Source organism: Netta rufina (assembly GCF_964035555.1).
Source record: "Netta rufina genome assembly, chromosome: 2".
NCBI lineage: Eukaryota > Metazoa > Chordata > Aves > Anseriformes > Anatidae > Netta > Netta rufina.
Genome location: NC_140124.1, coordinates 136,197,465 through 136,219,957, shown reverse-complemented (window position 1 = coordinate 136,219,957; position 22,493 = coordinate 136,197,465). Strand labels below are relative to the sequence as shown.

The 22,493-nt window shown below is 39.2% G+C and overlaps 1 protein-coding gene across 1 annotated transcript; it reads right to left on the bottom strand.

The window, feature by feature from the left end:
* Positions 1-22,446, bottom strand: POP1 (POP1 homolog, ribonuclease P/MRP subunit; the record flags this gene model as incomplete). Its single annotated transcript, XM_084282807.1, has 15 exons — positions 1-696; positions 1,463-1,804; positions 2,627-2,781; positions 3,732-3,923; positions 5,264-5,379; positions 12,138-12,257; positions 13,222-13,333; positions 14,134-14,227; positions 14,347-14,597; positions 15,222-15,397; positions 15,711-15,798; positions 16,356-16,604; positions 19,192-19,367; positions 20,237-20,419; positions 22,326-22,446. 15 exons carry the CDS (start codon positions 22,444-22,446, stop codon positions 6-8), a joined length of 3,066 nt encoding a protein of 1,021 aa, XP_084138933.1. The 3' UTR covers positions 1-5.
* Positions 22,447-22,493: the final 47 nt, after the last annotated feature.

Here is a 22,493-nt window from a genome sequence, read left to right as displayed (position 1 = left end):
GATACTTAAACCTCAATAGTAAGTCTGGCAAATCTGTACTGTAACGATGCTGGAGTTCTTAACAAAACAAGCCCTTTTTTATCTGCTGGCTGGCCGTGTAACATATAAAGCAAACCTGTCAAGCTAACAAAACCCAGGGCTTCTCCACAGCCTGCAGCCAATGAAAAATCCCCTCGAGTGACATATCCCAGGAGAGTTCTGGAGCAGTGTGAAGTAACATCTGGGAGAGTGTCTGGCCAAAGACCAAGTATGAGGTCTTCATGTTCCTCAGTTGTTTCTTCATCTAGAACGCTGGGAGAGTCACTTTCTAGAGCCTCCACATTATCTTTCTCCTCTTCCTTCTCCATCTTCTTCTTCTTCTTCTTTTTCTTTTTCTCCTCTTTTAGCTCCTGTACCCTGTGCTTGAATACGTCACGATGCTTGGGTTCTTGAGGACCGCAGAAGAGTTTGTCTTTGCTTAAATGCAGCAAGTCGTCTTCCGTTGGGATGCAAATCATGGCATGTAATTCAGGGTTCCCCTTTCTCAAGAGAGACAAGCTGACCCATACGAGAGCCCTGGGATAGCGCATCAAGATCGGCAAAAAGACATCTTCAGTCATTTCCTTTTGTCCAAGTCGGGAAATAAGGCGGATTCGACGATCTTTGCCAGAAGTGGGATAGCACCAGGCTGCTACTTGCATTAGCAATTTCTTGCTCCTATTAAAAAGTTTTAAAAATAAACATCAAGGATAGTTATTAACAAGTAGTACAACAGAAATCCAGAAACTCACTGATTTGCAAGACCATGAGTAAGGAAGCCCTGGGGCTTCTTTCTATAACCTTCCAAGCTGATGTATTACTCAGCACAAAAAGAACAGGGGCGAGTGGAATTCATGTGTTAGGGTACTTCTTAAGGAGATGTTCCTTGTTAAAACCTGCTTTAATCTCAAATACCTTAAAACCTTCAGTGACATTCAGTCCTGAACTGCCAGTATTTTCTTCCTTTAGTAACTACACAAGAACGGAAGACCTGCAGTCAGACACTTTCCAAACACTGTTGCTGCCCTCGTGTGTTGCATTGAAACGCAGGAGATTTTATTTTCTTTGCAGATATTTAAGTAGTGCAAGAACCACCTGAGATGATGCACTAGAAAAAGAGTATGTAAGCTTATATATACAACAATTTTTAAGTTGCAAAACTTAAAACTTAAAAAGCAGACATTGCATGTCAACTCCAAAATGTTAAATTCAACACTGCGACATTTAAGATAATTCCTTACTTCATCTAGTCATGGTGTTTGCTGGAGAAAAGCAGGACTTCACTTAATGGCAAAATTCTGGTCCTCAGCAAAACTAAATCTCCTCCTCATTGTATTTGGATCAATTCATTCTCTCAACTTAATAATCAAAGCTGAGCTGTTCCTTTTCCCGATTCAATTATTCCCAAGAAAGAAATGGCACCTTGCGTATCATTTTGACATACCTGAGAACAACAAAGCCTCTTGTCGTAGCTTCATCTCCCTCACCCAAGTTTTGGCTGCCTGGATCACCCTCTCTCTTTATGGCACCTTCAGAGCTTGCGATTTCCATGGTCTCCTCTACCTCACCAGTCTCAGGGGAAGCTTCTTCGGCCACTTCTGGTTCGGGGTCACAGAAGCCATTCCCTTCAGTCGCACAGTGCTCAGTGTCGGGGGAAGAAGGACAGATAAATTCTTCCGAAGCGTTCATTCTTCCTTCCCAGTTCTTCGTCAGCTGCTCCCAAGGACAGATGAAAGGGGACAGAGTGCCCAGCTTGATGTAATTTGCTCTTTTTGCAGGTGGACGCCTAATGATAAATCAAGTAGGTAAGGATATTTCTTTCTTAGGCCCTTATTTCGAATTAGGGCATCAAAAGGCTAATTGCCTACGTTGCCATAATGTTCTACAGTGTTTTGTAAACAAGTATTTAGAATGGAAAGCTGTCTGTGCATTCACTTGGTAATCTCATTGACCAATAACTCTAAAGTTACACTTCTAGACAACACTGTCCTGTTTCTGCCCTCTACATTCTCTCTGCCATTCTGGATACTTCTACTTACTACAACTGACACCACCACCATTTCCTCTGAATTTCTCCTACTTTTTCCTAGTCCAAAGGAGAGCTGACACCTGTTTGTACAGAAGATGCTTTTAGCTGACCCATAAGCATGGTTAAGAGTTTTGTGTTTATTGTAATGAAAACAAAGGCAAACTGCAGAATATCTAGTATTAAAAATAGTATTAAAAAGTTGACACTGAAATACAACCCTTTGTTCACTTTATTCTTTACCACAGAATACTCTAACATTCTGCTTTTGCCTTCTCCTCTTGCCTCTCGTTTGCTGCTGAGGTTGCTTGGAATAAGTTGTCATGAAGCCTTATTACCACCTTGTAACCAAGCTTATCTCTGGAAATAGGTTTTACTTAATTTATATGGCCTGTTTAGCAGAGCTTTTCTGTTATGTACAGCTTAGATTTTTTTTCTTTTAATACTGGAATTTAAAACTCTAGTAAAAGTTCTTCATAAAGTCCAAGTCTAAATGAACACAACAACAGATAATTAAGAGACTACTTTAAGCAGCATTACTTCTTTTCTCATTCTCATGATCAATCCTGAAGTCAGCATTACCGTTTGAATTTTTCAAGAAGGGTGGCTTCCAGTTCTTTGGCAAACTGCATTCCCGCTGGGCAATCTGGGAAATCATTTGGAGTGTGAGGTGTTCTTTGATATTCAGAATGCTTTGCAGCCTCTTGCAAGCCACCAACTCGTACACCTCGATATATCTGTTATAAAAACCAAACCCCAAAAAAGCCATGTTTGTATTGATTGCTGGTTACTAACTGAAATGAGACATTAATACTGCTGAAGCTACTGCCTTAAAAATTGAAAGTATTGCTTCAGCTTTTGAAAAAAAAATCAACTTAAATATGATTTCCACAGTTCTAAATGATGACTTCAACAAGAATATTAGTCATGCTCTTTAAGATTATTTTGAAAAACAATCAACAAAAATAAATAGAATTTCACAGGTTCCGATCTTATATGTTGCCAGGAATGTTGAGAGAGCTGGAGATGTTCAGCCTGAAGAAGAAAAGACTCCAGGGAGACCTCACTGCAGCCTTCCAGTACTTAAAGGAAGCTTATAAAGAAAGATGGATAGTGACACTGAAAGATGGTGATAGGACAAGCAGGAATGGCTTTAAACTAAAAGAGGGGAGGTTTAGATTAGATGTCAGGAAGAAATTCTTTACTCTGTGCGTGGAGTGAGGCACTCAAGCATGTTGCCCAGTTAACTGTAGAAAGGCACTATAAAAACCACCTAAACATTCAAAGTAAGATACTCCTAACAGCACCAGGAAAATATTCAGCCTAACTTAAACTTTGTGTTTCAAGCTCCCCTCAAATCAGAGGCAACAGAATGTTGTCAGAACAGTGGAGATAGCCAAGCTGGAAGTGAATGAGCAGCTGGCATCAAATGATTTCTCTTTAGAGACACATGCTCTTGGAAACACAAAACCCAAGAGCTACAGCATTAGCTGTCTTTTCGTACTCCCCACACTTCAAGCTTCAAACTGCCAGGTGGGCAGAGTTATATCCAACAGAAGATATGGAAAGCTACTGGGGATTTTGATCCTGTGATAGCGAATTGATTACACAATGCTGAAATCAGTATTTAACACCAAATGACATCATTTCTTGTATTTACTTGCCGTTTCCAAGGAAAGTCACTTACAAAAGGAATCCAGAAAGCCATGCCCCAGCCCTTTGGGAGATAGATATCCCAGCCACTCCCCCATCCTGGGCGATCTTCTCCAGCCATTTTTCCTGGCTGTTGCACCAACAGTATGGGAATCTTTGACTCACAAGGACCCAAATCAAGCTGTGATCCAGGTACCAATAACTGGGCTCTCATTTGGTTTAAATCCTGAGAAGGAGGAGAAATTTCCCATAAGTTAGTAACCTTTTTTCCTTTTCCAAGTAATGTTCTGAAACACAGACATGAGATAACTTATGACAAGGAAAAATAAGTAAGAAACATGCTACACATTTGAACAGACCATCATTGAAGCATAAAACACACCTTTAGAAAAAGTATTTAAGTAACCTTTTTTTCCCTCTCTTGTAATTTCCATATTCCTTGATGGATAGCAGGTATTGAAACTCAAGAGCAAGAATGTACAGCAAAGGTGAGGAGGAAAAGTAGTCCAACTTGATATTTATAGATTTGTGCACAAGACTAGACTGAGCTGGTGCTTTCAGAAAATCTGTCGATAGTTAGATAAAATCTGAACTATAACTAGGGAGATGAAAAGAGCATTTAGTCATGAATCGGTTTTGCATGAAGCATGCTGGCACCAAGGCTTTGTCAATATTGGTTGTTATATTTCATTGTACAGCATTACAAATGTATTTACGAGAAAAAGAACACCAGACTGCAACTTTACACATCCCTTCTGCATCAGCTGTTCTTGTAAGGTAAACATTACATTTCACAACAGCAGGAAGACCACAAAGACTGTGCTGATCCTGTGATGTGCTAATGTAACTTTTTGGAAGCACTTTGCTTTTTTCCACTGTGGTGGTCAATTTGAAAGAACACAAAACTAATTTGCAACACAAGAATATTTGGAGAGATGTTTCTGCCATATGAACATTTTCTATTTTGGGTTATAATGGTGCCAAAAATTTATCACCTCTTGTGACTAGATCACCTTTTCACCCATTCACTTGTGGGTTGCTCCTCCATTGCCAATAGAAATGTCAAGATACAAGGTTTCAAACCTGTAAAAGCACATCTAAAGCTGTCTAGAAATCACAGGTATTACCCAGAATGACACAACACAGTGTGTTGTAGTTCAAGCCCTGAAGGATCTACTTAGTCTCATTTTCCTTTCTTTTTTCAGGAAAATCCACCTAGCTTTGACTGAAGAGTAAAAGGACAGAGCCTCTCTGTACCACTTCATCCCTTTTATCTGCTATACACGAGTTAAAGTGATGTAGGAAAATCCAGTTCCAAATCTTTCAGGTAAATAAACCTACGATGATTTAGTCCTGTAGACAATCCAGTAAAGCTTTCTTTTAAGTGAATCACAAACAATGGTTATAGAACAACATTACATAAGTGCTACAGAACAGAAAGTTCAACTCAGCAGTTGGATAACTACTACATTAGTAAACTACCACTTTTGGAGTTAAACAAGTTTCAGGAGTCTCGTATGCGGACCGTTAGCCATTTTCTCCATGGCAATCCACCTTGTTAGTTACCTGCTCTGAAATTTTATTTTCAGTGACGTTCTTACAGATGTCCTGGTCCCAGATAAAGCTGTGAGCACACTCAACGGGTACACCCTCCAGGTACAGCTGCCTAACTTTATCATTATCTACAAAAGAAGAGAACCTTCAAGCAAAATTCACATTTTTGTGGTTTAAATTTCAGATTTTCAAAACCACTCCAATATCATGAGTACTATGAGCAAACTGGGAAAAAAAAAAAAAAATCACTACTGAAAGGTTAACAATCATCACAGTGTCTGGAATATATCTTAGCATACATTTTTCCAAATACAGAACATGAAATAAACTACCTGTTAGTCTTAGAAGAATTAACCTTGCGTTTTCTTACAGACAGACATTTCTTAGTAAAAGTGACATCACACTTGGCAATGTTAGTTACATACTTAGGAAGCAACTTTTAATATTCTGGAATTTGGCATTTCAGGAAAAGTATGAAGTTCACCCAAGTTTGGTTAAAAAAAAAAAAAAGAACAATGTTACAAAGCCTGAAATAAGTCCTAAGCAAACTTATTGGATAAGTGAAGATGACCTTTAAAAAATGTACATACAGGCAATATTTTTACGGATATGACTAGAATGCAATACTTATTTAGCACTAGCTTTCCACTCCCTGGATCTTTTCAGGCTCTGCACTTCAAGGAAGGTATGAGTATGTCTTATTTGAGCACGTCTGCACAGTCCCACAGTTGTGTGTACTACTGAAGACGATAACAATTCATCATTGGGGGTATTAAACCTATCTCTGCTTCAACTCCCCAGTCCAAGCAAAATAGAGAAAAAACATGGGTTAAAAGCATTCAGCAATCCATATATGGTACACAATGCATGCCAATCCATATTCTGAGTAAAATAATCCTTACCAACAAATGACACAATGAGTTATTAATAGCTATGTGATTAAAACTCATTGCTGCTCACCTTGTAGGTTGCAAAGTCTTACATATTAAAGGAACATACATTTTTTGTTTGTTTTAAAGTAATGTAGTCTTTTGAAAGACACTATTTAGGTAATTTTTCCAATTAATGAGGACAAAGACTTTGTGCACAGAAGATATGGATTGTTCAGTAGTCCTAACTATACAATAGATACTACCAAACAGAATTGCAATAATTGTTAAAAAATACATAAAGTGTCCATAGTAATAACAGTTACAAAAATTAACAGAAACCTTTAATATGGCAACACTCCTGATAGCTTGATGGTGCTATTAACCTGATACTTGCTAAGCATCTTGCTGATAAGTAACATTTACATACAATGATGAGGAAGAAATACTAAAACAATGATCAGATTAGGGTGACATTCCTTCAAATTAAGGACTCTGCACTTTACTGTGGACATCTTCACAAAATTAATGTAAAGACTCCAAATAAATTATTGCAGTTTGTAATTTAAAATAAAGATCCGAAATATAAATGTCATTTGGGGCATCCACTCCAGGTGCCTGCACTAGCAGGCAATCACCTAATAGTTGTTTAATTTAGAACAGCCAGCAGATCTTCTTCTCTACCCACTGGGCACAGACCTCTCCTCTATACAGCACAGAATTAAGGTTTGTAGAGGAAAGCCTACAACTGCAATGTACAGCACAGCAAGATCTAGTGGAAACAGAGCATTTTATTTTGTAAGGTTTCCAGTTTATTATAACAAACAAGCCAAACACAGAAAGAGCCATGCTATAGATGACAACTAAAAAGAAAATCTTTAGTCCTTGCCAATCCAGCCACAAGAATTTCTTCTGTGATCCAAAATTAAATCAATAACCTGAGGAGGAACCTGAAAAGGTTCTGTGTTCCCAGAGGGAAAGCACGTTCTGTTTGGAGACACAGCAAATATCACTGAACTGAAGGAAGGAGAAAAAGACAGCAAAAACACAAGTAGCAGCGGTAGGGAATTTCTTCCTGACTCTTAGGGATAACCAAGGTGAAGGGCACATAATTACAAGCAAATAGAGGATAAGGAAAGGGGCTTTTCCATCTTCTGTACAGAAAGTATTTGTGAACATTAGAATCTCTTTAGGTTACATTATTTAAACACATTCTAGTTCCTTTAACTGTAAATTTTTCACTGTAACTTTCTCTGAATTATTTTTTGCCTCCTATTACCACATCTGAGATAATGCTATCTCTGTCATATTCTTGGAGTTTCTTAGAATTCGTATATTATAGGACGTAATTTTTTTTCTTTTCATTAAAAAGCCCTTTAATGCCTGTCTCTTTCCATCCCTACATTCCACCCAATATTCTCCTCACTACCCTAAAATCTTTAACTTCATACTTTCTTTTACCTTGTTCTCCATTCCACCTGGAGAATCCCATCTCTCTGCAAAGCATGCTGTAATTCAAACTGTCGCTTTTTCCTGTTTTCTTCAGTCCACAATGTAAAATTTTTGGAGAAATAACCCTACTGATCAACAAGCAGCTAATGAAGATGTTACAGCTAGTACAGGAAATAGGGAGTTGCATTACTAAGCACAGAAAGCCCAATGACAATCAGCACGTTACCTGCTTCTGCTGATGTCTATGGTTGGTGCTCAGACAATACTGACAGAGAAAGGAAGGTTTTGTTTCAGTTCAAATTGTTGTTCTGACACGTGTAGCTGATTACCTTAGCCATCTTAGAAGACATACCTAAGGTTAAGAGTGCTTCTATTTGAAAAATTTCTGTCTGTCTGTGAGAATCATCATCAGAAGCAAAAAAAAGTAGTGTTAGGCAACAGTTTCACAGCATGTATGCATGGGGTACCAGGAGAATCATAGCAAAGGGCTGGATACCTAAATCACTGCAAGAATGTGTTGATTGGCAAAGAATCAGGCTCTGTGTTTGCAGAAGTAACTTTAGCTCACTTATCTTTCATGATGCATTCTCCTTATACTCATCTCATTCATTGACTGTTTAGAGGCTCCACCATACCCCGTGTTGAGCAAGAGAATTTGTATTCTCCCATGACAAGACAGCAGCAGTGTATCAAAATGTCAGAAGAGTACTTTAAAACGGAGAGAAGACTAACGCTAATTTGCGGTCACGTAAGTACTGACCGCTTGCTGGGGGGCTCGACTTCCAGATGGCATAAACCTGCTGAGAAGGCAGTGAGAAGTGATTTATTCACAAACTCTCTATCCCACAGCCTAAAGAAATGAGGTCAGTTCCGTGTATAAACACACAGCCTGAACTCATGCATATGCATTCACGTGTGTGAGTAACTGGGAAAGACTGAAGTTACCGTTGGTTAACACGTTACCCACCGGGGGAAAACTACACAGGCATTATCTTAGAACAGCATTTTGAAAACAAAATTTAAAAAAATAAAAGGGGATACAGATAGATGCATGTCACTTCACAGATTTTATGTATGACAATCCACAAACAGAGCTGAGGGCTGTAACTTACCTAAACTATTTGCACATCTGATAAATAATGCATCTTTAAACTGGTAAGAATTTGCTAAGAAAATCAATCGTTTTTTATCCAATGAAGAACAAAAGACTACTATAGAATCTGCTACCATAAGCAGTGTCATTTTCATCTTCCTAATATCAATCCTAATTGCATTTGAATGTCCAGGAAGCAAAAAGGGGAAAAAGTGTGGAATAGAGCAAGGGTTCCTTTTTATTGCCCAGTCAATGTGACATGTCATTAAGACGAATGGCTAGTACCATTTCTTACATAAAGGTCATCTTACCACATTACCACATCTGAGTAAGGTTATATCAAAACCAAGGCTCAGAAAGTTTATGTAGCTCTAAGGCTCATAAAAAGATTTCCTCTTACAGAAGGAGCAAATTAAAACCATTTCAATGGAATTACAGACCTCATCTTCCATCGGTGGATCAACTATCTAGAAGAAAAGCCTAACTTTTTTTTTTTGTGGGTGTTACTGTGGAAACACTGGTAATATCATTGCTGTAGTAATGTATATACTATGTGCCAAGATTAAATTCCCTCATTATTTTTGTTTAAACAAATTGCCCTTCATAAAGTTGAAGAGGAGGATAGAATCCCTTCCTGGATCACTCCTCACAAAAGAACCAGTGTAAGCAGGACAGAACCATTTGGAAAAAATGCTGGTAAAACTGGTAAATCAAACTCAAATAACCCATGGGAATGTGTTTCTTTTGATGACATTCTTGCTGGATATTTCAGTAATCTGACTCCAAGTGTGGACAATAACAGGGTTCTGGGGAAGAGTGCAGCACTAAGATCAGTATGCAGTGATGTCATTCTAGACATTTATGGCTTACAAACTTCAAGTTAGAGGCGATCTTTCTGCATCAAATGGCCTTCAATAGATTCTCCTCCGTCTATTTAATGGATTTGTAAATTCCTGCAAATCAGCCAGGTAATCAAGGAGGTTGATAGGAACAAAGAACAAATACATTTGATAGATAAAGGCAACGAAACGTGCAACAGGACCACATGTTCCAACAAGATCACAAACTAAGCTGCACAGTTCCAGGTCCTGAAACAGTAAACAGTGTGAAGAATGCACAATGCTGGCAGAGAGAGAACAGATACAAAACCTATTTTGCACAGTAACTGATTATGCCTAGGCTTCCTTTTATTAGTGCAGATGCAGTTTTACTTTTTCTTCAAAAACACTAAGAATCAAAAGCATGTGAAGGCTTTCCCCAACTAGAAAATTGTAAAAGTATCTAAGTTTAATAAACTAACATGGATAGGTTTTCTAACGTTTTTCAAAATGTAATTTCTCTTAGCTACTTGAACAAGTAAGCCCATTACGGCAGAGATATAGCACCAGTGGTAGCTGTCACACAATTGACTACCAAGTCAGGATAGGAACAACAGACTTTGGAGAGTAACAGTGGCCTCTCTTTTCAACTAATACTTAGGAATAAGTATTAATGAGTATTGATAAGTATTGATAAGTATTGTTAAGTATGAGAGTGGCAGTTGTACCTCAGTCTTGAGGCTTCTAGGTAGGAGAGATGAACTACCACACCATAAGATTTAGCCACTGCACATGTAATGGGTATGCAGCAGACTGTGAATAACCCTCTAAGTCACCCCACACAGCATTAGGAAGTATTCAGGAGGGAAACAGAACAGCAGCCATTCCTGTTCTCTCCCTATTGCTTCTTGTAGCAGGGCTGTTCTCTCCCTTTCGGCTCCCTTACCATGATGTCCTTTTGATTTTAGATTAGAAGACAGCTGTATTATTTATCTTCCTTCATTCTTCTGCTTACTTTTAACTTATCTGGTTAGCAATGTGTTTGTGCAACATAAAGTCCTTTAGCAGGACCTAAATTAAGAGGTATCACACACAGTTTACTTTTTCTTGCTAGCTGATCAAGGGCTTTCTCCCTCACCTGAGTAAGAGTCAGAGAGGGCAGGTAACATTTTAAGCTTATGATAAAATAAAATTAAACAACAAAAAAAAAACTCAGAAAGGAACCAGAAAGCAACACCAGATTTTCTGAATGTTTGTGGTTTAGATTTTTTTTTTTTTTGCAAGTTGAAGGATAAGTAGAAAGACCTTGAAGATGGCCATTTCTAGCCAGCCAAAGAACGACAGGCGTATGTACCTATTTCCTACTGTTTCCCTGCCTTCCATCATTACCTCTTTACCAAGTCCCTGCTTCCTGAGGGACAATCATCTCTGGCAGTGGGACAGAAACTACTACGTGGCTTTTCCAGTGCTTAGAAGCCTTCCACTGAACTCGCCTTCTTGATCACATCTTCACAGACATGACAAGCAGAATGATGGGGAACAGACTACTTCTTGTGGTCACTAACTCCTTTACCAGCTCAAACAAGTCTCTGTAAACAAGTGGTGTATAGCTCACCTTACTCCTCAGGACGAAGGAACCAAAGCAGAGGTCACACATGCAGCAACATTTCCAACACGAACATTAACGATGAGAATGTAGCTAAGCAGAACTAATAAACAGGAGAAAGGCTGTTCTACATACAGAGGTTAAAACAGGAGGATATAAGAAAATCTGAATAGGAAGAGTTGTGCTAAAAGAGAGCTAGAAGATGGTAACTGAAATCAGCATTCAACCTGGTTTTCAGTGAAAGCTAAGGCTAGATTATTCCAGTAAACACACCACCAAGGAAACGAAGTATTTTGAAGTCTCTGGAAACTTCACTTCTCTTGTTTGCTAGCTGACTATTCTGTTTCTCATACTAAGTTAGGCAGTCTGTGCCCTGTCAACCTAATTGTAAATGCCTACACAGCACTGTATACAAACCCCACATTTTTCAAGGATGTTCAAATCCAACTGATTTTGCATTTTGCACTGAAATGTTGTGCAAGTCAGCACTGAAATGAAAGTCTACGTAGTCACCCATGCAGCTTTTGTTTTCAAGGAAGACTACCATCTTGGCCATTTGAAATACTAACCTTGCATTTTATTTATTTTTTTCCTCCCTAGTGAATTTGCGAATTTCATCATTCAAAGGCTATAAACCAGAAACAGCAGGTATCTTCGAGAGAGAGACAGCACCTGGAAGACTAAATACTGAACATAAACTGAGCATCTTTTAGCACCTGGTTGGCCTTGCCAGGATTCGAACCTGGATCATCTGTATGGTCAGACAGAGGCTTCCACTGAGCACAAGACCAGCTTTGGTGCAGATCCCTCCCTCACAATTGCTGTTCTAAAACCTATGCAACCTATTTTCAGGCTGTTTCTGTTCTAACAAGGCATATAGAAAGAGGAAGGAAACATTCTAAAAGCTAATGCTAGAGGAAAACAGCAAGAAAGAAAAAAAAAAAAAAACATCAGTAGAATATGACAGTAAATGAAAACAGAAGTGTAGAAAGAAACTGTATCTCTTGCCTTTGGCAGTTTCACGCACAATATAAGCAAGGCATTTTACCTTGGTATTTTTCAGGGTCTGGCATGGCTTTTCTCTTCTTTTTTGGCAGATTTACTCGAGGATCTCCAACAGTGAGGCCGAGTATTGTACCTGGTGGCATTTCTGATGGTGAACTTATCCCTTTAAAAATACACAGATGAACATTGCCATGAAACCGCAAATAAATTTGCAATCTTCTTCTGCACTGTTATTTTGTGCATTTTTGCCTGCAGGGATATGACACCACTAGAAGCCAGAGATGCAAGCCAGAGTACTCAATTTAGCATGTTTTGAAAACTCACCAATGCTTGTCCAATGTCCAATAACAAAAGACAACAATAGCAGCATAAGAGTTACTCTGCAATTATACTTACGCTTAGCATAGAAATGAGGTCACTCGCTCAATTAACAGACTCAAATTCATCCTTTACGTTTGGCACAACTCCTAAGCAACAAACCTTTCTTTTCTACTTTTCTTCCAGAGAAAGGAAAAAAAAAAGTAATTAAGTTTTACCTCATCTTGTCCAATCTGAGGCCTAACTGCTTTGGACTGGAGAGCTTGAGTATAATTTGAGATCTAACATCACCAGCTCTTTATCTGTTTTCAGAGCTAGAAATTAAGATGTTGTTTACTTTGTATTTTACATCTCAGCCAAGTAAACAACTGTTTATTAGGAACAAAAACATGCAAAGCAAGACAAAATGCTTTCACTTTGAGCAGGAGTCTACCATGTTATCTGAGGAGGCAGTTTACAATTTACTGTCTTAAGTGTTTGTATGTGTGAGTGGTATAGTCCAACATAAATATATCCCATCAACAATTTCCAATCTAAGTTCACAAAGAAAAGAAACAAGACTTATTTGTTTAAGAGTTTGGACTACACAGAGGACATAATGTTCCCTTAAAAAAAAAATCAGCATAGCTATCCTCAAATCTTTGACATGCCAGGGTAATTACCTAAGTACATGCTCACTGGCATCACTCCCTCGATCAAGAAAAAAAAAAAAAGCCTCTCCAAATCTATGCCAGCTTGTTAGCATGCCAGTTTTGACCGCTAGAACCTAAGAGTTTTCCCTTCCTCCCATATCACCAATCCCCAAATACCTTCTAATAGCTCAAAGATAGAAGTTTGATGTTGATGAAGAGATACTTTTTCAGAGTCCTTGCAGTTTTCTACCCACCAGTTATTCAGTTCTGATTCTGAATCTGCCATCTCCTGGAAAACAACACCATCTAATTAACTCAAGTAGTAATTTCGTATTTTCTATCAGTATGAATTCAATCTCAGTTTGCCTTAATCACTATGATTACTTTCTTCCGAGTTTCAAACCAAAATCATTTTTTCCTGATGCAGCTTATTCCTATATTCCACTTTATAATACCCTCCAATAAGCACGTTCAATTTAACCTGTGCTCCAAAAGTAAACAAAGCAATCCACAATCCTTCCTAACTCTGTAGTCGGTAATTTTTTATACAAAGCCAGAGATTTCATGGCCTCCTCATGTTTGCTGCAAGAGACAAAAAAACTCCCACATTGAAACCACAGTGATGCTACGTGCCAAGAGGTGCACAAGATACTAAATCCTGTAGGAATTATGCATTTGATTTAAAATGCAAGTCTTCTATACTTTTCGTGTCTTGCCCTACAGAGCGCTCTAGCTTGTTGCTTGAGAAACATGATCTATAGAACGCCAAGGAGAGCGTGAATTATTCTAGACCTGTCAACACAGTGTGTCACTACTAAACTTTCAGGGCCCACTCAATAGTGTCATATGATCCTGTTTCTAGTTCTATGTTCCTCCTACCCACACCTGAAATCCATATAGGTGTTCATCCTCAGATCAGTATCAGTTAAGGGGCTCAATACAGAGAAGCTAACAGAGTGAAAATACTTATTTTAAAGGCTAACATGCGTAATGCTAGACAATTTATGATTCTTTCTAGCCAAAAGAAGTTTGCATGCCCCAACAACCTTATTAAAGCTACAGTAGTATCCAACTTGCTATTTTCCTTACTGTTTGGAGCGAAGCAGCTTTCAGGGTCTCTGTAAGGACACAGTGTGACAGCGGGCCGATCAGTCGGTATCTGAGAATCTCCATAGTTCGATCACTGAAACAGAGGGAAGTTTCACCTGAGCGTACACTTGTACAGCATGCTTTTTACCCCAGTACTGTTAAGCTATAATCCATCTATTAACTGGTTATAGGTAAAAGTTTCTGTGAACAAACCTGATCACAACACCAGTAGTTTGCGAGATCCATGAGTAGGACTGCAATGGATCTCTAGTGCCATCACCAATTATTTTTTTCACTGGCACAGCTTTTTCTCCTTCTTTATCCTCTTTCTTTCTTTTTTTGCCAAGGCTCAGAACGACATCCATTTGTTCTTCCTCTTGAGCTGATGTTGTAGCTGGCTCAGGGATATAGACTTTTTCAGGCTCTGAACACTGAAAAATTTCTTTTAACTCGTTCAGTATGTCCTAAAGAAAAGTCAAAAGTTTGGATTAGGAGGATGAGCAGGGCATTACAAAGCTTAAACACAATTTTAAGAATTACACTCTAGCATTTTATTTTCTTATAAGGATTTAAGGGAATGATCTTCGTTCTGCTTAAGTCCATGCCTTACTATCAAGTGCTGTATGTAATATTGTTGCTAGAAAATTGTCACTCAAATTAATGGGAGAAAAATTGCAAATGTATAGTTGATTTACTGAAGGTCATAGCTAAGAAGCAGATTATGACTACCTGTGATGACAGTAACCAAAAAGCCTGTCATGGGTGGCAGTGGGAAGGAAGCAAATCAAGCAACAGCACATTGTGAACGTACCCCATAAAGCATCACTAGAAAACCCTGAACAAGCTCACAACAACAACAACAAAAAAAAACAACTCAGAGGCATGAACCTCCCATACCGTCTTTGTAAGAAGTTACAGAACACAAATATAGTCAGAGTGGAAACAGTGCTGTAATTTTTGATTCATAATTTTTAATTCTTAATTTTTAATTCCATCTCTCTCTTGTACACCTTTCAGGAAGTATCTCCAGCATACGGAATAGACAAGGCATGAACAAACTGGAGTTCAACGCCAAAAAAACAAAATACCTGTTTGAGAGCTGGATGCATCCAGATCCATAACTGTCTGTTTTCAGACCCATCCCTGGGTTTCCAAATAAATGTAACAGGACCAAGCGCATCCTCAGGATAGCGATCTGCTCGGTAAAGATTCAGGGAACCCTGGAATCTTCCAGACAGGCAACGTGCCACTCTAAATGTTAATCCTGAAGAAGAAGATACTTAATGAAAAACAAAGCAACCTCTTGTTTAAGAAACAAAAAAGGAAGTTCAGTCTGGCTGTTAGGACAGTACCAAATAAAGAAGACAATAATAATAAGTTTATTAAAAGGCAAATGAAAATAAGAAATTGTGGTCCTAGGAGAGGACATTTTAATCAGGTTTTTCAACCAAAAAATCACAACTAGGTATCAACTCTTATTACTTCTCAGATTGCTAGTACATTAAGAAGGAAAAAGCATGAGTCAACCTTTAGTCTGTTCAGAATCTTAACTTTATTTCAAACGAATTAAATTTTACCTGTGTCAACACTACATATTCGTGCAAGTTGCTTCAGGAGCTCATTCTCTTTACCAGTCAACTCCAGGCAACAATAATATGATAAATCCTGAAACAACAGGATAGTAGTGAAGTGAGAATAACTCTTGAAAGTGAAGCCAGCAAGGAAAGATCAGATAGAGCTTTATGATTTACACTGCAGTTGTATTTTTTCATTCACTAAAATTTGAATCAACGAGAAAACATTTTCCTTTCTAACTTAACATTGATAGTCACAGGACAGCTGTCTGGCATTTCTCATTCAAGGACCAACCTTCCCCTTGAAGCAAGGGATCAAAAAGGTCACACAATAAAGCATCTGTCTTCAACAGCACCCTTCTCAGGAAGGAGAAACAGGGATTCATTTAATTTCTAAGCTTTTATGGTTGAAAATGGAGTATTTCAGTCATAGTTACCTTTTTAATACATAAGACTCTTCCATAGGCTCACCTTGGTCTCTTTGATGCTCTCCACCTTTCATTGCAGTTATGAAATTATTCAGTTCATAGCTAGCAGTTATTAACAGCTGACACAACATTACTTCAAAGAGACAGAAACACTCGTAACTGAACAGCTGATTACTTCAACTTGGCAAAATAACAAAGAAAACAGATGCAAACATGGTACCTGAAGAAGACAGTGATTTGTCATGGCTCGGTAGCAAGCCCTGTAGCACTTCTCTGTAGGGCTGTTTCCTAAGCAGTATCCCCATTTTTTTACCATATGAAATCTCTTTGCATGCCAAATATGTGTTTCCAGCCAAATATTCTTTCTTTGCCTGCGATTAAACTCTGATACCAAATTCCCGTGGCGCCTTCTAGCTTTGCGACATTTAGTCTTCGACTGTTCTTTTTTCTGATGTACAGCCTTCTCCGCCTGTTTTTTAAAAGAGAGAACATCGAAGTAAATCTCAAAAGGACAAACTTCTGTTGAAGATAAAGGTTAACATATACAAGGATACAGGAAGCACTACCATAATCTAAGCTATACTTTATCCTGATGTTATTTCTCCATAATTCTACCTTCTCATTTGAGGATAACTAACAGATGGAAATTTTAATGCAAGCCCCATCCATATGAGAATATCAAAGTTGGACTTGAACCCACAGTTAAACCAAAATCCCCAGACATTCAGAAACTTACATGTGAACAGGAAGATCTCTTGGGTGGTGAGGCCCTGGCACAGGCTGCCCAGAGAAGCTGTGGATGCCCCATCCCTGGAGGTGCTCAAGGCCAGGCTGGATGGGGCTTTGGGCAACCTGGGCTGGTGGGAGGTATCCCTGCCCATGGCAGGGGGTTGGAATTAAATGATCCTTCAGGTCCCTTCCAACCCAAACCGTTCTGTGATTCTGCTACTTCCTGCGTGAAGTTTTTGGCCAACATCAGTATACCCACACGAACAAAAGAACATGATACTTGGAAAACCTCAAAATCTGAGCTTGTACAGAAGCAGTACTCAAATACTGGCAGGTAGGACCTGAGGATACTCAGAGTCTCTACAATGTGTAAAAGCAAACAAGGAAAGGCCCTTGGTAACATCAAACTAAATTGCTGATTACAACCCAGTCAAGAACAGAATCACTAAGAGCGAATGCATGGCTGAAGAGGAAGCCTTGCCTCTCAAGTTTTTATTTGTCTTTCTGTGAAGAGAAGTGGCAGAAAGAAATAGGGACTACAGGGCAAAAATAAATAAATAAATAAATAAACGAACAAACTAATTAATTATTAGATTAATTAACTAGATTAATTAAATTAATCTAAATAAATAAATAAATAAATAAATGCTTCTTAGGATGTCCACTGTGCATTTGCCAAGAAATGGTTGATGGCAGACCACTGGTTTTAAGGGTAACAGCAGAGAAAAGAGAATACTAGAAAGTCACTGCCCTGAGCAGAGGGAACACTGACATGACCCACGATGTCGAGACAGAAAGGCACAGAAGAATAAACCAAGTTCCAAGTCATGATCAGACTCATCTGACTGCCTGCACAAAAGGCAATAGAAGCCACTGGGCCAATAATAAATAACTGATTTGTTCAGAAAGACAGCTAGAGGAAAAAGTGATGTGGTACCATAGACAAAAAATGTATGTCTTCAAGCTTGTGAAGAGGTAAGAGATAGTCGAGGTAGGTTTTTGTATGAAAGTGGTCACGTTAAAGGATCTAAGGAAACAAAGAAAGTGCTGCAGAATCAGAACAGTAACTTTGAAGACGCAGCCTTCAAGCACTGAAAACTAATAGGCAGAACCTTTAGAAAGGGAAATGGCTCAGAAGACACAAAAGCTCCATGAAATCATGAAACAAAAAAAACTTTTTAAGCACACAAACTATGCCAAAAGACCTGAAGAGACAGAATATAGAAGAAATGCAGCTGCATGACCTCAAAAATCCATGAATCATACAAGTGAAAATAAGGATGGGTAACAGTGAGTATATACAGAGAAGTTAGAAATGCTTCCACGTGAAATGAGTTAATGAATTAGGACACAAAAGAACCAAATATAAACATGAAAGAAATCTAGATTAACAAGGACAGAGCAGTAACCACGCAAAGCAGCCCATGCTGCTTATGCCAAACTGCATAAAATCTCATCATGACCAACAAAGCAAAAAGAATGCCAACCAGAGCAATAAAAAAAAAAAAAAAAAAAGACATGCAGGTTATGAAGATCTAATAAACCACACCCTAAGGAACATGAGCAGAAGTACTTGAAGCAATTTCTGAATCATGAATCTTCAGGAACTCAGGAGGAAGGGGTAAGGTCTCAACCTTAACACACAGAAAACTTATCAAGCAAACTCATCTTATCATTTTAAGAAGTGTCCAGAGGAAGTATAGTGATCAGAGAAAAACATCAGAGTCAGATTTATACCTTTTTTTTAAAATACATATGAACGCCATACTGGATTAGGAGCAAGTAGCTACACAGGAGCATTCTGACTCAATGCTGAGATACTGCTGCTCCAAAATGAGTTTCATGAGCAACCAGGAATACTCATTAGCAGGTCTGAAGCTGCACACAGCTGCCAACTACTCCAGCGAATGTCTGAGCTGTAAAATAGAACAACTGCAGGAATGAGCTGTGCTGGTTTGAGTCCGGCAGGGTCACAGCTCAAAGCAGTGGTGGGGTGCAAACTAGGCAGGTGTTATTCAGGACTCCTGGGGGTCTAGATTCACTGCCCAAACAAACCCTCCTGCAAGTAAGGGTTCTATCACTAGTCCAGTAACTTTTCAAGTTGTCCAATAATCACAAAGCCGAGTTGTTAGTGAGATCTACTTGAGCTACCATCTAAAACTGAGATGTTTCTGCATTTTGGATCCAAGTATCAGCCAAAGTTTGTGTACCTACAGAAAATTTGCTGACCAGCTCAGGTTTAAACATTAATAAATGTACAGCTGAACACCATACATCAGCTATGCCCATGATACAGTTTATCAAATACAATCAGAACACGCTTATACCTCTTTTCTGGCAATCTCCTGCAGCCTCCTGGGTAGGCGTTTAATGTTGTGACTCATAGCTCGCCTTCGCATCTGCCTAGGTAGCGTCTGGAAAACTAGAGAGTTTGAAGACTTCTGCGTAACTGCTTTCAACATGGCTTTCATCTCAGCAGCACGAGCTTCAGCAAAGGTAGACACTGCAATGGAAAGAACTGTATCAGAGCATGACAAATGGCAAAAATCAAAGGTGACACTACACAAATTCCTGAACTCCAGCAGAGTATTTCTGCTACATCCATCTGATGACTTGCTGAAATAAAAGAAAATACTGTGTACTGTCTATTGCTGAAGTAATAACTATTCTTTAGATATTCTGAAGCTTACATATTTACTTAAGCACATACTTGGACATGAATGAATCTAAAAAGCCGTGGTGTAACCAACAAGTTTTATTTGTATCAAGTACTTCTTTACTAGATTAGAGTAGCAATGTTTTCAGATGGTACTCAAAGAGATGTAAAAACTTCTTCATGGAAAAACAGGAAGCAGTAATCATATTACATACTGTTTTAAAATGATCAAATACAGAGCCAGAGGTTGATTTTGTTTTATTCTTACAGAAATGTATTCATTATCATAGCACCGCCACATTTTGAAAAACTAATTTGTCTCTTTGTTCTCCTACACAAATATTCTGTTTGAAGAAAAGCTGTCTCTAACTCACATCGTGAGCATAAACAGTTTCACTGGCTACATTAAAAACAGATGACTGTCAGCACTCATTTTATTGGTAAACAGAAAGCAAAATGCACACCCCTCATCACAAGTAAGTGCAATTTTTCAACTTGGAAGTCTGAAAGGACTCACTGAACAAGATCTGGTCGTTCATTCTGGTACACAAGTATATCTGTATTTTGGAGAAAATCAGGAAAAACTGAAGTCCAAGTGAACACACCAAACACAGCATCGGTTCTGATTTTTGCTATTTCACAAAACCAAAGGCAGACAGCAGACAAATAACAGCAGGTTGCCCTGGAAATTGTGGCCTTTTTTTGTATATACAAACCTGTTATGTATCTAGGTATTTCCTCAGAAGCACCCTGGTGTCCTCCTTGCCATCCTCCTCTTCCTCTGCCTCGCTCTCCTCTGTTTTGTTCTCTGGGAAAATACTGGTCTTTCCTGTAGGGAGGCCCAGATGTCTGATGCGAAAATTTCTGCTGTTGATACTGCTGCTCGGAATGAAAATCTCCTGAAGGGTTTAGAAACGAACAGAGGGCACAGAAACACACAGTCAACAGATAAATGCTAAACCATCCTTTGTAGTACGACTGCACTACACATTCCTCCAACTGTATTTAACGTGTACTGAAAAAGCCATGAGGAAACAGAATTAAGTTCTTTTTCACCAGAAGAAACAAAAAAATTATGCTGCCCAGCAGCAAGCAGCAGAAGATTAAGGAGCTTTTACACATTTTAAGAGTGGTACCCAACACAGACTTCGCCTCCAATACTCTATCAGGCCCAATAACACAAAGATCTAATCAAAATCAGCCTATGCAACTGCATCAGTAGCAATTCTTATTTTTGTCTAGTCAGGGTTTTAGTATGACACCAACAAAGGTAATATTTTACCCATAACCATACGATTTTTGTCTGGTATCTTCTAGCTTAAGAAAGTCTCATGCATGTATTTCCGTTACAGCAGTAAATAAATTCAGCAGGATACATTTATGTTGGTGCAGTAAGTTACAGCGTACATTTTTCTGGTACAGGCATCTAAATCAACATCAAAATCAAATAAATCACTGCACCAAGTCAAGTACTAGTAGGAACGCAGGGCTATACAGTTCAGGGAGCCCCTCCACTGACAATCACCCTGTGTGTCAGGGCGAACAGGCAGGAGATTGAAAAAAAATCAGTTTTCAGGTTGATGAGCTTTTTAAACAACGTTAATGTATTGTCCCATAAATTCTGCTACTGGCATGAGGAACACACAGCCAGAAACAGATACACCTCCCATAGCTTCAATTTAAATGAGCTTAGAGCAGCAAGGAACCTCCCTCTTCTGTTTCAAGCAATCGCGAAGCTGAAATTTCACGTTCTGCAACAATGCTGTTCCAGCTCCTGTAACTAGCTAAGAAGCAACCACATGTTATACAGCAGCACAGCAATTCAAATGGAATATATATATATACATACATATATACACTTTGGGATAGAAAGAAAGTAAGTTCTCATGTGGAATAATTCCCTGATCTGGTCTGATCTGAATAATTCCCTGCCACGTGGCTGGGAGCAGCACCATCCAGACAGTGAGGTGAGGGTGGGGAGGAAGTAGCTGGGAAGAGAGGGATGGAGGCTGGAGTCAGCAGATTTGTGGAGACCTACAGCACAAATCAACTGAAAGAGAGATGAACGGCAACTAACTCGTACCACAAACACACTCATATCACAAACTTCCACTGTTAAGTTAGCCTAAAAATGGAGACACCGAGTATTTTAGTAAGATGGAAGAAGAGTGTTTCAAAAGGTAGTGACTGGTTTAATACCCAAAGAAAAATCAGATGATTTCAGGAATTACATAGACTCATCGTTTTATATGTAACTCTTCTGTATTTTTTTTCTTAGTTTCTACAGAACTAGCTCCATAAAACCAAGATGCTCACTAACACTGCAGAATAAAACCAAGAAACCAAGATACTCACTAACACTACAGAATAATGCTATGTGCATGCTCTTCAGCAGAACTGAAGATTATAACCATATAATCTTTCAAGTTCCGTGCTAAAAGAGAAAGGCAGAAGGCAGGGCTTAATCTGATAGCACTGCTTTAACAACATTGCAAACCCCTCAGCCTGGGCCGGCCGTAATTTGCTGCATCATGCTGTCTGCCTCAGCACCATCCCCTCGATATGCACTTAAACATCATTTTTTCACCCCAAAACAGAGAGGCAACGCCTCAACCTCTGAATGCTGCGCTCTTTGTATATTTTTTCCCCAAAATAACATAGGTTAAAATAAAAAAAAAAATCTAAGCATGACTGAGGCACGTGGTCCAGGCTGTGAGGTGACACACGCAGACCAGGGGGCAGCGGGCAGGTGTCCCCCTGAGGGGGCACTGAGGGGGCCGTGAGGGGACCCTGAGGGGGCCGTACCTGGGGGCGGGCAGGGCCTGGGGCCGCCGGCGGGCACAGGCCCCGGCTCGGCGGGCATGGTGACGCTGACCGGCTGGTTCCTCATCTTCTTGGCCCGCTTCTTCTCCCTCGCACCAGACATGACCGCGGGGGCTGAAAGGACACACACGGAGCAGGGGGGGAGGACAA